Source organism: Monodon monoceros, unplaced genomic scaffold (assembly GCF_005190385.1).
Source record: "Monodon monoceros isolate NGI ecotype Baffin Bay Population unplaced genomic scaffold, NGI_Narwhal_1 Super_Scaffold_5, whole genome shotgun sequence".
NCBI classification, from domain to species: domain Eukaryota; kingdom Metazoa; phylum Chordata; class Mammalia; order Artiodactyla; family Monodontidae; genus Monodon; species Monodon monoceros.
Genome location: NW_021703782.1, coordinates 113,528,541 through 113,543,281, shown reverse-complemented (window position 1 = coordinate 113,543,281; position 14,741 = coordinate 113,528,541). Strand labels below are relative to the sequence as shown.

The following is a 14,741-nucleotide window of genomic DNA, read 5'->3' as shown; positions in this document are numbered from 1 at the left end:
CTCACTGGTTGCCAGGTGGCTACTTGTTTTCATGGTTCATACCTGTCTCTAGTGCGAACCTCAGTTCTAGTCTTGCCTTCCTGGGGCCCCACGTGTCCTATGCCACCCACGCCTAGACAGTGACCCAGTAGGGCTAGGACCTCGGTCATGAGAGGAGGGCAATGGTTCCTTCTGAAGGAAAGGGCACTGGACATGTTCGCCTGAACCATAACCTGCTTGCAGTATTGCTCCCTTCTGGGTAAAGTGGCCTGGGGCTTTGTCCAGGGGACTGGCCAACAGGGAGAGTTTGCTCCAGGAGCATTCGGCCACTCAGACCCTGAGTGGACACTGGGCCCCATTTATACCCTAGAGCACGGGCTCTAGGCATGCGGGGTTCAGGAGTTGGGGCTGGGGGCAGTGGGTTAAACTAAAACGGGCTGCTTTGACTAGTAAGTATCCTCTTCACATGGCCCTGAGAAAGGGCGTGGCTTTCTGCCTTTAGCTGCAAAGGAAAGGGCCTGCCTGAAGTTTTGTTGGTTGCAGTGCCTTGAGTTTCACTGAAAAGGAGAATTACTGGAAATCTGCTGGTCACCGAAGCCTCCGCCTTGCCTTCGCTGCGAAGCCTGGGGGTCGTGGTTCCAGACTGCCACCTGGTGGCAGCGTTCCCGATCTACGATGCAGCTTCTACTTTCCTCGAGGCGGCCGACCACCGAGACGCGGCGTCCGTTTCCCAGAGCGACCCTAAGGCGTCTTCCGCCGGGATCCGGGAGGAGGGCCAAGTCACTTCCGGTCGGGTTTCGGTCGGCTGGGCCGCAGCAGCAGGCGGGGCCTGGTCGTGCAGGCTGCCGTTGGGCGGCGCTGAGGTGAGTGTGGGTCGGTGGGGGCGGGGGCGGCGGCGGCGGCGGCTGGGCCTCCCGGGCGCGGAGCGCGGACCCTCCCCTCGACACCGAGAGCTCCCGCCCCGGGTCCCACTGCAAGGCTCCGAACCCTACTGTTCTCCCCCGGTCGGGGTCGTTCCTCGCCAGGCCCCTCTCCCGCCGCGGAGTCTCCGTCACCGGTCCCAAGCCCGCCCTGGGGTCTCTCCACCGGACTCCCCTCTCGGGTCGCCCCAAGGGGCTGCTTCCGCGGCGCGAGATGCCGCCGGTAACCAGGCGCCGCGCGCGCCGGCCTCGCACTGTTGTGCTCCCCTCCGCCCCCAACTCGTTCCGCCCCCGGAACCCTCCTCGCGGGTCTCCAGCTCGGGGGGGTTCATGCCCGTGCACACTCCCGTCACCTCCAGCGTCAGCCCGCCTCCGTATTTCCCCCGCGGCCCTGCGGGCCCCGCACCCCGCCCCACCGGACGTATCTCCCTTCCTTCCCACCCTTCTGCTTCTGGCCCACGGAAGCCTTTCTCCCAGTAGCCAAATTTTTGTTTCTCTTTCTAGAGGCTTTTATTCAAGGTCTGAAACCTTTTTATTTGCCCCATTGTTTTGTGCTTTTAAAATGTAGCATTAAAAAATCCTTTTCGTTAAAACTTAAGTACAGAGAATGGATTAGCAAACGTCAGGGACTGGGATTGCCAGTTCTCTTTTTGCTAGTTTTTTCAAACCCACCCACTCCCCCGCCCTTTTTTTTGTAATTTAAGAAAACTGTTAAAAACCCTGGCGGTCCAGTGGCTAAGACTCCGCACTTCCAATGCAGGGGGCCTGGGTTTGACCCCTGGTCAGGGAACCAGATCCCGCATGCCGCAACTAAGAGTTCGCATGCCGCAACTAAGACCCGTAGCAGCCTAAATTAAAAAAAAAAAAAAAAATCTACTCAGCAAATTTCAAAGTATATAATACAATATTGTTGATTATAGTTACCTGGCTGTTCACTAACTCTCCAGAACTTATTCATCTTGCATAACTGAATGTTTGTACTCTGACCAACATGTCCATTTTCATTAATCCCCAAACCCTGGCGACCACCATTCTACTCCTTGAGTCTATGATTTGGACTGTTTTAGATACCATGTATAAGTGAGGTCATGCAGCGTTTGTCTTTCTGTGTCTGGCTTATTCCACCTAGTATAATGCTCTCCAGGTTCATCCATGTTGTTGCCAATGGCAGGAATTCCTTCTTTTTTTATGACTGAATAATATTCCACTGTATATATATGCCACATTTTTCTTCCTTGTTTTTTATTTACTTTTTGCCACATTTACTTTATCCTTTCATCCATGGACAGACATTTAGGTTGTTTCCATGCCTTAGCTGTTGTGAATAATGCTGCAGTGAACACGGGAGTGCAGATCTCACTTTGAGCTCCAGATTTCATTTCCTTTGGATATATACTGAGAAGTAGGATTGTTGGATCATATGGTGGTTCTACTTACAATTTCTTGAGGAACCTTCATACTGTTTTTCATAGTTGATGCACCAATTTACATTTCCACCAACAGTGTGTAAGGGTTCCCTTTTCTCTAAATCCTCACCAATGCTTATCTTTTGCTTTTTTCTTTTAAAAGGTAAAGGATGTTCTTTTTTAAAAATTAATTAATTAATTTTTGGCTGCATTGGGTCTTCATTGCCGCACACGGGCTTTCTCTAGTTGCGGCAAGTGGTGGCTTCTCTTGTTGTGGAACACGGGCTCTATAGGCGCGCGGGCTTCAGTAGTGTGGCACTCGGGCTCAGTAGTTGTGGCGCATGGGCTTAGTTCCTCTGTGGCATGTGGGATCTTCTCAGACCAGGGATCGAACCCATGTCCCTTGCATTGGCAGGTGGATTCTTAACCACTGTGCCACCAGGAAAGTTCCTCTTTTGCTTTTTGAGAGTAGCCATTCTAACAAGTGTGAAGTGGTATCTCCTTGTGTTTTGGTTTTTTTTAAATTAATTTTATTTATTTTTGGCTGCATTGGGTCTTTGTTGCGGTGTGCGGGCTTCTCATTGCAGTGGGCTCCTCTCTTGTTGCATGCAGAGCACAGGCTCTAGGCACGTGGGCTTCAGTAGTTGTGGCACGCAGGCTCAGTAGTTGTGGCTTGTGGGCTCTAGAGCACAGGCTCAGTAGTTGTGGCTCACGGGCTTAGTTGCTCCATGGCATGTGGGATCTTTCCGGACCAGGGCTCGAACCCGTGTCCCCTGCATTGGCAGGCGGATTCTTAACCACTGCGCCACCAGGGAAGCCCCTCCTTGTGGGTTTTTTAAAAATTAATTAATTTATTCATTTATTTAATTTTTGGCTGCATTGGGTCTTCGCTTGCACATGGATTTTCTCTAGTTGCTGAGAGCGGGGGCTACTCTTAGCTGTGGCACTCGGGATCTTCGTTGCCACCTGCGGGATCTTTAGTTGCGGCATTCGAACTGCTAGTTGTGGCATGTGGGATCTAGTTCCCTGACCAGGGACTGAACCCAGACCCCCTGCATTGGGAGCGTGGAGTCTCAGCCACTGGACCACCAGGGAAGTCCCAGTTTGCTTCTAATTTTGTGGTGTCTTGTACAGAAGGTTTTTTTGATGGAGTAAAATTAAGCAACTTTTCCTTTATGGATGGTGTGTTTTCTGTATTATTTCCTTATAATAGCTGTAAACATTTTAAAGAAACATTTAGGCCTTCAGCCTGTCTGAAATGTATTTTTGTGTGCCATGGAAGGCAGGATCTAATTTTACTTCCCTGTGGAAATTCAGTTGTGCCAGCTTCATTTACTGAACGGTGCATTGCTCTTAACATTGCAAGTGTGTCATTAATATATGCGTGGATCTGTTCCATTATCCTCTTTCCTGTGCTCTTACAATCAGCCCTCTGTATCTGTGGGTTCTGCATCTGTGGATTCAACCAACCGAGGATTGAAAGTGTTGGAAGAAAAAAAATTGCAGAAAGTTCCAAAAAGTAAAACTTGGATTTGCTACACCTAGCAACTTTGTATAAATTTTTATTTATTTATTTATTTATTTATTTATGGCTGCGTTGGGTCTTCGTTGTTGCGCACGGGCCTCCTCTAGTTGCGGTGAGTGGGAGCTACTCTTCATTGTGGTGCGCAGGCTTCTCGTTGCGGTGGCTTCTCTGTGTTGCGGAGCACAGGCTCTAGGCACGCGAGCTTCAGTAGTTGTGGCACGCGGGCTCTAGAGCGCAGGCTCGGTAGTTGTGGCACATAGGCTTAGTTGCTCCGTGGCGTGTGGGATCTTCCCTGACCAGGGTCGAATCCGTGTCCCCTACATCAGCAGGTGGATTCCTAACCACTGCGCCACCAGGGAAGACCCACCTGGCAAGTCTTTACATAGTATTTCTATTGTATCTGCAACTATTTACATAGCATCTACATTGTGTTAAGTATTGTAAGTAATCTAGAGATGATTTAAAGTATACGGGGGATGTGTATGTGTGTGGGTTATATGCAAATACTATGCCATTTTATATAAGGGAGTTGAGTATTTTTAAATTTTGGTATCCTGTTGGGGTCCTGGAATCAATTCTGCATGGACACCTAGGGAAAGCTGTATCTCACTTTTATTACCACAGCCTTATAATAAGACTTGATATCTGGTAGGGCATGGCTCTGCCTTAGTTCTTCTTTGGCATTGCCTTGGTTAATCTTAGATCATTACTCTTGTGATATTTAGAGTCATTTTGGTCAGATATGAGCTGTCCCGTTGCAGTTTTGCTTGTACAGAATTAATAGATTCATTTGGGGAGAAATGACATTTTTGTGATATTGAGCCCTCCTGTTTATGAACGTTGTCTGTTTCTCCATAGGTTTTGTTTTTTTATGTGTGTGTCCTTCAGTGAAGTTTTATCATCTTGTCCATACAGTTACATTTGTTTTGTTAGCTTTCGTAGGTGCTGTATAGTTTTTGTAGCTGTTAGGAATGCTGTTTTTTTTGGTTGCTGATTGTTAGTATATGGGAGTGATATTAATTAGCCTATTGACCTTGTATATGGCAATCCTGTTGAACTTTTATCATCCCAACACTAGGTTGATACTCTCGGATTTTCTATGTAGATTGTCTTTTTTCTTCTTCTTTTTTGTTTTGGTTGCGTGGTGGCATGTGGAATCTTAGTTCCCCAACCTGGGATCAAACCCGTGTCCCTTGCAGTGGAAGCACGGAGTCCTAACCACGGAACTGCAGCTTCTATTTCTTTTTCTGTGACTTAATGCATTGGCTAGGGTCTTTGGTACACTGTTACATAGCAGCTGGGTGAGGGAGCAAGCATCTGCCTCTTGTCGCTGACTAATGCTAATGCTTCTGTTGTGTTCCCTTAGCGTTGTTATGAAACAGACTTGAGTGCTAGGAGTGCCAGGGTCTTGACCTGCACTCTGAGAACCACCACTCTTAATGTGTGGTATGTAGAGTTGTGTTCCCTTTTTTGTTCTTAATAGTATTTCCTTTCCCACCTTTTCCCCTTCCCCACATTGGACTTGCCAGACATTTGTGTATTTTATTAGTATTTTCAAAGAACCAAGTTTGAGATTATTTTCTGTTTCTTTAAACTGTGTTTATTTTTTTTTCATCTTCTTTCCTTGAATTGCTTTCTTTTTCTGTGCCTGGTTTCTTGTTGAACGCTTAGATTATTATTTCAATCTCTTTGTTAAAATAAGTGCATTAAGGTTTCCCTTAGGTAGTCTCTGTTTCCATTTCCACCTTAATTTCCATTTCTATGTTTTTCTTGAAGGGGGGGGTCCTTTTTTAAGTCAGATATTTCTAGTGGAACAACAATATGAAAGTTTGCCAAATGATATCAGCCTTTGGAACTTTTTGTGTTTTATATATATACATATATATATACACACACACACATATATATGTATATATATATACACCCACACACATTTTTTAAGATTTGTTAATTATTATTATTATTTTTTTTTTTGCGGTATGCGGGCTTCTCACTGCCGCAGCCTCCCCCGTTGTGGAGCACAGGCTCCAGACGCGCAGGCTCAGCGGCCGTGGCTCACGGGCCCAGCCCCTCCCTTGCATGTGGGATCTTCCCGGACCGGGGCACGAACCCGTGTCCCCTGCATCGGCAGGCGGACTCTCAACCACTGCGCCACCAGGGAAGCCCATATTTTTTATTATTTATTTATTTTATTTTATTTATTTTTGGGTGCGTTTGGTCTTAGTTGTGGCCTGCGGGATCTTTTGTTGCGGTGTGCGGGCTCTTTGTTGCGGCGTGTGGGCTTCTCTCTAGTTGTGGTGTGTGGGTTTTGTCTTCTAGTTGTGGCGCGCAGGCTCCAGGGCGTGTGGACTCAGAAGTTGTGGCACGTGGGCTTAATTGCCCCGTGGCATGTGGGATCTTAGTTCTCCGAGCAGTGATCAAACCCACATCCCCTGCATTGGAAGGCAGATTCTTTACCACTGGACCACCAGGGAAGTCCCTGGAATATTTTGAAACTTTCTTTTTTGCCTGGTATGTGTTGTTTCTTACAATTTCAGTGTACATTTTGAAAAAGTGTATTCTCTGTGCTTTAAGTATCTTCTATTTGGTCCACTCATTTCTGAGGGAAGTGTGTTAAAATCTCTCATTCCAGGGGAGGGTTTGCACGTTTCTCTTTGGCACTGCACTTAGCTTTGGCTTTCTACGCTTCAAGGATTTGTTTGTAGATACACGTTTGTAATTACAGCTTTTGGTGGATTTTTCGTTTTATTAATACCCGGTGTCTGCTTTTGTTCCTAATAATGATTTTTGCTTTCAGTCTTGTTTTGATTGGTATAAACATCGCAAAGGCACATGCAGCAAAGCATGTTCAGCTCGCAAACACCGTGCTAAGGGGAAGAAGGCAGCACGGAGTGCAGAAGGCATAGCCCCTCTGACAGAGTCCGCAGGGCGCTGATCTGTGCTGCCAGGAGCCCGGCAGAGGCTCTCCTGGGAGGCCGGCAAGGAGGCAGAGCCTGCAGCGGCGGCAGGGCTGCCAGGGCCTGGTTCTGTGGGCCGGGCCCCTCGAGCTGTGTGTTCGGGTTGTCGACTCTGCTGTATAAACGTCATACTCCAATAAAGAGCTTTAAAGATACAGAAAAGGTAAATATAGCTATTATAGCTTTATTTTAATTAGTGTTTCTTTGGTCTGTCTTATATTTAGCCTTTCTGTGTTATTTTAGGTTATATACGTGCATTTTGTGTATCTAATTGGAGAGTCTTGTGCTTCCAGTAGGTGAGCTTAATCCTTTTACTTCTAACTGTTACACATCCATTGGTCTTGTTTCTACTAGTTTTGTATTTTTTGCCTCATCTTTGACTTTGCTTTATGCTTTCTATTGATTTTTTTTTTTTCACTCCTTTTTTTTCCTCAGCCCTTAATGTGTTATCTTTATTCTTTCATTTAAAGTGAATGACTGTCTCTATCCTCCTCCTGAATGAGACTACTTGGTGCCCGGGAGGAGATGGGGGCAGATGACCTGAAATGTTGTACGTGTCTGCAGGGAGCAGAGTCTGCCCGGAAGGTCGAGCCCTGAGGCTGCGGCTGCAGGAGGGGCCAGGCTGGACCTCCACATGTTCCTCTCTCTTCCCTCAGCACCTGAGTGACTGGCTCCTGCCTCAATCCCCGGGAAGCCCAGGGTACTAGGCGATGGCAGCTTTGCATCTCTCTGCCCTGCCCCAGGTGAGCATCTGTTTTCCCCGGAAGGCGTGAGGTCTCCCAGGGCTTCCCTGTCTGCTTGGCCTCAACAAACACTGTCAGGCGTCTCTGCTGTGGGGCGCTGAGAAGAGGAAGGGTGACCCTGGGAATCCCCCAACCTCCCTGAGTGAGCTGGCTCAGCAGCCAAGGGGTCAGGTCACCCCCTAGGGCCACGCTGAGGGATCAGGCCTGTGATCACCCCTGTGCTGCTTCTCTAGCCCGGGCCCAGCCTGAGCCACGCTTGGGCCTGCAGCAGCTCTTGTTGTTCCAGGCTGAAGTGACCTTCGAGGACGTGGCCGTGCTCCTCTCCAGGGAGGAGTGGGGCCGTTTGGGCCCTGTTCAGAAGGGCCTCTACAGGGATGTGATGCTGGAAACCTACAGGAACCTGGTCTCGCTGGGTGAGGCCCCTTCCTGGGATGCAACTCAGGGAATAGTCCTGGGGGCTCAGGGCTCAGCAGGGGCTGGGCTGGGGGCCTCATCCCCTGGGCCCAGAGATGGGTGTCACTGACCCTCGTCCCTTCCCAGGCAGGCCTGGTCTGCACAGAGGAGGGCCCTGGGTGGGGCTGGGTTCGCCAGCACCGGATAAGACTGCCTCCCTGCCCCAGGCCCAATGTAGGTGCACCTCCTGGTGGAGAGAGTCCCCTGTGCTCAGATCTTCATCTTCATGACCACGTCCACCTCTCCAGGGAGTTTCCAGACTTCCCATCACCCCCTGTACCTGTGTGTCCTCTCCCCCGCCAGTCCCAGGGTGACCCCACACTGTGTCCTTGGCATCAACCCCAGGCCCCGTCTCCTTCCCAGGAGCTGGACCTGCAGGCCCCAAGCCAGAGGTGATTACACAGTTGGAGCGAGGGGATGAGCCGTGGGTCCCGGACGTGCAGGGGAGAGAGCGACCGAACATCGATGGCTCAGGTGCGTAGGGGGGCTGACTCCCTGACTCACTTGCTGAACAAGCATGTGTGGGGGTCCATGATATGTAGTGTCAGCCGACTCATGAATTTGGAGGAGGATGCATTATGGCCAGTGCAGTAGCCCTGGGAGTGGCCTCTGCTGAAACCCGGGTCACCTTTGCCAGCCTGGGTGCCACAGTGGGGTGACTTTTTCTTTCTTTTAGTTGAAGTATAGTTGATTTACAATATTCTGTTAGTTTCAGGTGTCCAGTGTAGCGATTCAGTATTTTTACAGATTATACTTCATTTAAAGTTGCTACAAGGTAATGGCTATGTTTCCCTGTGCAGCACAGTATATCCTTGTTGCTTATTTATAGGGTGATTCTTGAGCTGAATCTTCTAGGAGGGTAAGAGGGGGCAGTGTTGGTGGAGGAGAAGAGGGGAAGGCACTCGGGTGTGCTGTGAAGGAAGGCCAGGCCCCCAGGACTCCATGGAGCCCTGCTGTCCAGGGCTCATGCCCTCCGAGGGGCGTCAGACCGTCAGGCAGGGCCATAGGGATGGAGAACATCGCTTCGTTTGCCCTCTTCTAAGTTAACCTACTAGATGATTACAGGCCATTATAGGAAAGGGAGGGAGTACACATCACCCCAGATTTCAGCACCCAAATACAAATGTGTTCCGGTGTGTACGTGCTGTCCATTTTCCAGTGAAGTTTGGTCTGTACCTGCACACAGACATCGCTTCCTAACAGGAATGCAGTGATCTGTGTGCATTGAAGGGTCGCTGGATTTTTCACTGAATGCATTTCTATTTCTGTGCACATGAGCTGCGGTCACTGCTCTCAGTGGAAGTGCTGTGGGGAATGGTGTGCTGTGGGGAATGGTGTCCTCTGGGTCCATTGCCACAGAGAACGCTGATGAGTGACTTTTTGCAGGTGTCTTGCTGATGTCCTAGGAAGGAACTATTGGCTCAAAGAACTTGAATTTCACGTTTGTAAATTTATTTATTCAAATATAAATACTTACAGAAATGGGACAGACCCTATTTACAGCTCAGTCGATTTTTACGAAAATCCATCATCCAGATCAAAATAGAGAACATATCTAGTTCCCTGGGAGCCCACAGGGCCTCCTCCGTCATTTCTCACTGCTCCCCACCGGCCCTTCTGTCTGACTCCTATGGGGCACCTGCATGTGGTGAGCCTGCCATGTTGTATGACGTTTGTTCAGTCTGTTCGCTGTTCTGTCATGAACACACCACAAGTATTTTCCATTGTACTTCTGCAGGGCATTTGGTTGTCCCCATTTTGGGGCTGTGTGTGTGTGCGTGTCTTGGCTCACAGAGAATGCATTTCTGGTGAGTGTATTCCTGCAAGTGGAGTCACTGTGTGCCTCGTCAGGGAAGAAAGGGTGGAGACATGGGCCTCAGACTTGAGGGCATCCCGTGTTGCATCTTGAGTTTAAGGTGCTGGTGGCTCCTGGCCTCTCAGGCCCCTGGGAAGAGCCCTGGGAATGGGCGTGGCCTGCTAGGGAGGGCTGAGGGACCCAGCCTCTGTGTGCTCTATCCTCTCTTCCTCAGTTGGCATGAGCTCTACTCTCTGCCCTTCTGGGGAGGCAGCTGGTTTTCCCACCATGGATTTTGGGGTGGATTAGCTATTGTTAGGCATCCTTACACTCGCTCAGCTTTAATTTCTTTGTCAGATATCCTTCATGAGTTTTGGGACCCCTCCTTGCTCTGGTTTCCATGATGCTATGAAGCTTCCATCTTCTGTCCTTTTGTGATGAGGACAGGTATCCTGCAGTCCCAGCCAAGCATGCTCTGTGGGCAGAAGGCAGGCAGGAATGGTGTGGGGGTTAAGAGTTGGGCGGATGCTTGTGCTGCCGCGAGATTGCAGCCCTGGGCAAGGCTTTTAAGCCTCTGGGCTCCAGGCTTTCATGTCTGCAAGACTTTGGAGATGGTGTTTTTGTGACTTTGGAGATGATGGAGATGGTACTTCACAGGTGGTCAGCAGCATCGTTATACCTTCCTTCCAGGTGACCCTGAGGTGTTCCATTTGTTGTTTCAGCTCATGGGACCAGGACTGAGAATCAGGAGTTGACTTCAGGCGAGATGCTCTATGGGGAAGAACTGGACCGACTCAGGGGGAGTGTTCTCCAGGGACCTGAGCCGGGAGAAGCCTGTGAGCATGTCAGGGAGCCAGAGGGGAGCATGGACGGGCCTGTGGAGCAGAGAGGCCCCAGGCCAGTCACACTGGCCAACAAGGAGAGTGGCCTGGAGTCTGGGGGAAACCTCAGGTTGGGGTCAAGCCCTCTCCCTGATCAGAGACCTCACAAATGCGATATATGTGAGCAGAGTTTTGAACAGAGATCGTATCTTAATAACCATAAGCGTGTACACAGGTCCAAAAAAACAAATATGGTGCGTGATTTAGGGGAAGTTTTCACTGCAAATTTAGCTGTTAAAGAAGATCACAAAATTCCTATTGGAAAAAAATTGCATTATTGTGGTTGCTGTGGGAAAGCCTTCAGGTACAGTGCTAACCTTGCCAAGCACCAGCGGCTACACAGCGAAGAGAAGCCCTACAAGTGCGACGAGTGTGGGAAAGCCTTCCACCAGAGCTGCGAACTCATCAATCATCGCAGGATGCACTCCGGGGAGATCCCCTACCGCTGCGATGAGTGCGGGAAGACGTTCAATCAGAGGCCCAATCTCATGAAGCATCAGAGGATCCACACTGGGGAGAAGCCCTACAAGTGTAGTGAGTGTGGGAAGCACTTCAGTGCCTACTCGTCCCTCATTTATCACCAGAGGATCCACACTGGAGAGAAGCCCTACAAGTGCAACGACTGTGGGAAGGCCTTCAGTGACGGCTCAATCCTCATCCGACATCGTCGGACTCACACTGGAGAGAAGCCATACGAGTGCAAAGAATGTGGCAAAGGCTTTACCCAGAGTTCTAACCTTATTCAACATCAAAGAATTCACACTGGAGAAAAACCCTATAAATGTAATGAATGTGAGAAAGCCTTCATCCAAAAAACCAAGCTTGTTGAACATCAGAGAAGCCACACCGGAGAAAAGCCCTATGAATGCAATGACTGTGGCAAAGTCTTCAGCCAGAGCACCCACCTCATCCAGCATCAGAGGATCCACACGGGAGAGAAACCCTACAAGTGTGGTGAGTGTGGGAAGGCCTTCCACAACAGTTCCAGACTCATCCACCATCAGAGGTCACACCACGGAGAGAAGCCGTACAAATGCACTGATTGCAAGAAAGCCTTCAGCCAGGGCACATACCTCCTGCAGCACCGGAGGATCCACACCGGGGAGAAGCCATACACATGCGGCGAGTGTGGCAAGGCCTTCCGGCACAGCTCCAACATGTCCCAGCATCAGAGGATTCACCTCCGGGAAGACTTTTCCCCATGACTGGGGGAGGCCCCTGAGGTCTGCTGTGCACTTCCTGCATGTGACCCACCCAGCCCTTTACCTGCTGTCCACATAGTGTTGTCACAGGTGAAAGGGCATTTCTAATTAAAAAAAGTCTTAAAACAGAAGCAGTGCATGGTCACTTTAGAGAAATCGAGTGAGAAACGTAAGCAAATAGGAGAAACTCCTGTAGCTTCCCCTTAGACAAAGAGAACTCACCACCACTGCGCCCGGTGTAGGTTTCATCCAGACACACCAAACAGCATCCTCAAGAGAAGTACTGTGGTGCTTTCTGTGCAGCTCGTTTCCTCAATCCTAGAAAACTCACACTGGAGAGATCTATGTGTTTACATTGTTTTACACGTTGTAAATTTTAAAAAATTGGCATATTCATACTTTTCTGTATCACTTAATAGAATTAATAATTGCCTTTTTTATTGTGGTAAAATAATACACAACGTTACATGTACCATTTAAACCATTTTTGACTGTACAATTCAGTGGCATTAGATACATTCACAATATTGTATAGCCATCAGCAAATCTGTTTCCAAACTGGTTTATCTGAAACAGAAACTCTGCACCCATTAAACAGTAACTCTTCACTCTCCCCCTTTCCATTTTTCTGTCTCAGAGAATTTACCTATTCTAAGTACGTCATATAAGTGAGGTCATACAACATTTGCCCTTTATGTCCTGGCTTATTTCACTTAGCATAATGTCCTCAAGGTTCATCCGTGTTGTAGCAGGTGTCAGGACAACATTCTTTCTTTACAGCTGAATAATAACTGCACTGTTTGTAGATACCATGTTTTGTTTACCCATCATTTGTTGATAGATTACTTGGGTGTTTCTGCCTGTTGATTATTGTGCATAATGCTGCTATGAACATTGGTATACAGATCTGTACTTGTACTTTCCCTACTTTCAGTACTTTGGGGTATAATCCTAGGAGTAAAACTGCTGGATCATATGGTAATTCTATGTTTAAATTTCTGAAGAATGGCCACACTCTTCCACAATGGCAGTACTGTGTTATATCCACACTAGCAATTGACGAAGGCTCCGGATTCTCTACATCCTTGTCAATACTTGTTATTTTTCCATTATTTTGTTCATAGTCATCCTAATGGGTGTGAAGTGGTAACTCACTGTGGTTTTGTTTTGCATTTCCATGATGACTAATGATATTGAGCATCTTTTCATGTGCTTTTTTTTTTTTTTTTTAAATGGCTTTACAATCTGGCTCAAACCTTTTTTTTAAAAAATTTATTTATTTATGTTTGGCTGTGTTGGGTCTTCGTTTCTGTGTGAGGGCTTTCTCTAGTTGTGGCGAGCGGGGGCCACTCTTCATCGCGGTGCGCAGGCCTCTTACTGCTGTGGCCTCTCTTGTTGCAGAGCACAGGCTCTGAACGCGCAGGCTCAGCGGCCATGGCTCACGGGCCCAGTTGCTCCGCGGCATGTGGGATCCTCCCAGACCAGGGCTCGAACCCGTGTCCCCTGCATCGGCAGGCGGACTCTCAACCACTGCGCCACCAGGGAAGCCCTCATGTGCTTTTTGACCATTTATTTCTGTGCCTTCTTTGGAGAAATGTCTATTCAAATCCCTTGCCCATTTTTGAATTGGGCTGTTTGTTTTTGTTGTTGAGGTGTAGGAGTTCGTGTATTTTGCATAGTAATCTTTTATCAGATATACTACTTGCAGATATTTTCTCATTCTATGAGTTGTCTGTCTACTCTCTTGATAGTGTTTTTTGATGCCAGAAGGTTTTAATTTTTATGATGTTCAGTTTATCTATTTTTTCTCTTGTTGCCTGTGCTCAGGGTGTCATATCCAGGAAATCATTGCTAAATCCAAGATTATGAAGATTTGCCCCTATATTTTCTAAGGGATTTTATATTTTTAGGTATTATGTTTTAGTCTTTGATCTGTTTTGAGATAATTTTTATATATGGTATAAGATAAGGGTCCAACTTTAAACGTTTCTGCATGTGGTTATCCAGTTTTCCCTGTAACATTTTTGGAAGTCTTTTTTTTTCCCCCACTGAATGGTGTGTTAGCTTAAGCTGCCATAACAAAACACCACAGACCAGGTGGCTTAAAAACCAGAAATTTATTTCTCACATTTCTGGAGACTAAGAAGTCCAAGATTGGGCTTCCCTGGTGGTGCAGTGATTAATAATCTGCCTGCCAATGCAGAGGACATGGGTTCGAGCCCTGGTCCGGGAAGATCCCACATGCCACAGAGCAACTAAGCCCCTGCGCCACAACTAGTCAGCCTGTGCTCTAGAGCCTGCATGCCACAACTACTGAAGCCTGTGTGCCTAGAGCCTATGTTCCGCAACAAGAGAAGCCACTGCAATGAGAAGCCTGCGTGCCTCAATGAAGAGTAGCCCCTGCTCGCCACAGGTAAAAGAAAACCCTCGTGCAGCAACGAAGACCCAACACAGCCAAAAATAAATAAATTTAAAAAAACCAAACCAAGTCCAAGATCAAGGTGTTGGCTGATTCAGCTCCTGGTGAGGATTCCTTTCCAGGCTTGCAGTACAGCCGCCTCATTGTGTCCTCACTTGGTGGAGAAAGATCTCAGGTGTCACTTCCCTCTTCTTATCAGGGCACCAGTCCTATGGCATTAGGGCTCCACCCTATGACCTCATTTAACCTTTATCACCACTTCACAGGCCTTACCTCCAAATACAGTCACATTGGGGGTTAGAGCTTCAGCTTATGAATTTTGAGGGGACACAAACATTCAGTTCATAACAAATGGTCTTTGGCACCCTTGTCAAAAATCGATTGTACATGCAAGGGTTTATTTCTAGGCTCTATTCTCTTCCATTGGTTATATGTCCTTATGCCAGCATCACACTGTTTTG

The 14,741-nt window shown here is 48.0% G+C and overlaps 1 protein-coding gene across 5 annotated transcripts; it reads left to right on the top strand.

The window, feature by feature from the left end:
- Positions 1 to 773: 773 nt before the first annotated feature.
- ZNF34 (zinc finger protein 34) lies at positions 774 to 12,927 on the top strand. 5 transcript variants are annotated; one of them, XM_029202266.1, is made up of 6 exons: positions 774 to 842; positions 6,628 to 6,950; positions 7,444 to 7,530; positions 7,817 to 7,943; positions 8,347 to 8,457; positions 10,501 to 12,927. In XM_029202266.1, the coding sequence occupies exons 3-6, from the start codon at positions 7,498 to 7,500 to the stop codon at positions 11,862 to 11,864; spliced, it is 1,635 nt and encodes a 544-aa protein (XP_029058099.1). In that variant the 5' UTR covers positions 774 to 842; positions 6,628 to 6,950; positions 7,444 to 7,497; the 3' UTR covers positions 11,865 to 12,927. The 5 variants fall into 5 exon arrangements, with proteins under 5 accessions (XP_029058099.1, XP_029058097.1, XP_029058096.1 ...); XM_029202264.1 differs by lacking the exon at positions 774 to 842 and adding an exon at positions 7,031 to 7,083 and having other exon boundaries at positions 6,146 to 6,950; XM_029202263.1 differs by lacking the exon at positions 774 to 842 and adding an exon at positions 7,031 to 7,083 and having other exon boundaries at positions 6,146 to 6,950; positions 7,352 to 7,530.
- Positions 12,928 to 14,741: the final 1,814 nt, after the last annotated feature.

Excerpts from the sequence above, each read along its gene's own strand:
- ZNF34 (XM_029202266.1), top strand. The coding sequence starts at position 7,498 with ATGGCAGCTTTGCATCTCTCTGCCCTGCCCCAG. Across the intron at positions 7,531-7,816 it reads ATCTCTCTGCCCTGCCCCAG|GCTGAAGTGACCTTCGAGGA; the intron begins GTGAGCATCTGT and ends TTGTTGTTCCAG. Across the intron at positions 8,458-10,500 it reads ACCGAACATCGATGGCTCAG|CTCATGGGACCAGGACTGAG; the intron begins GTGCGTAGGGGG and ends TTGTTGTTTCAG.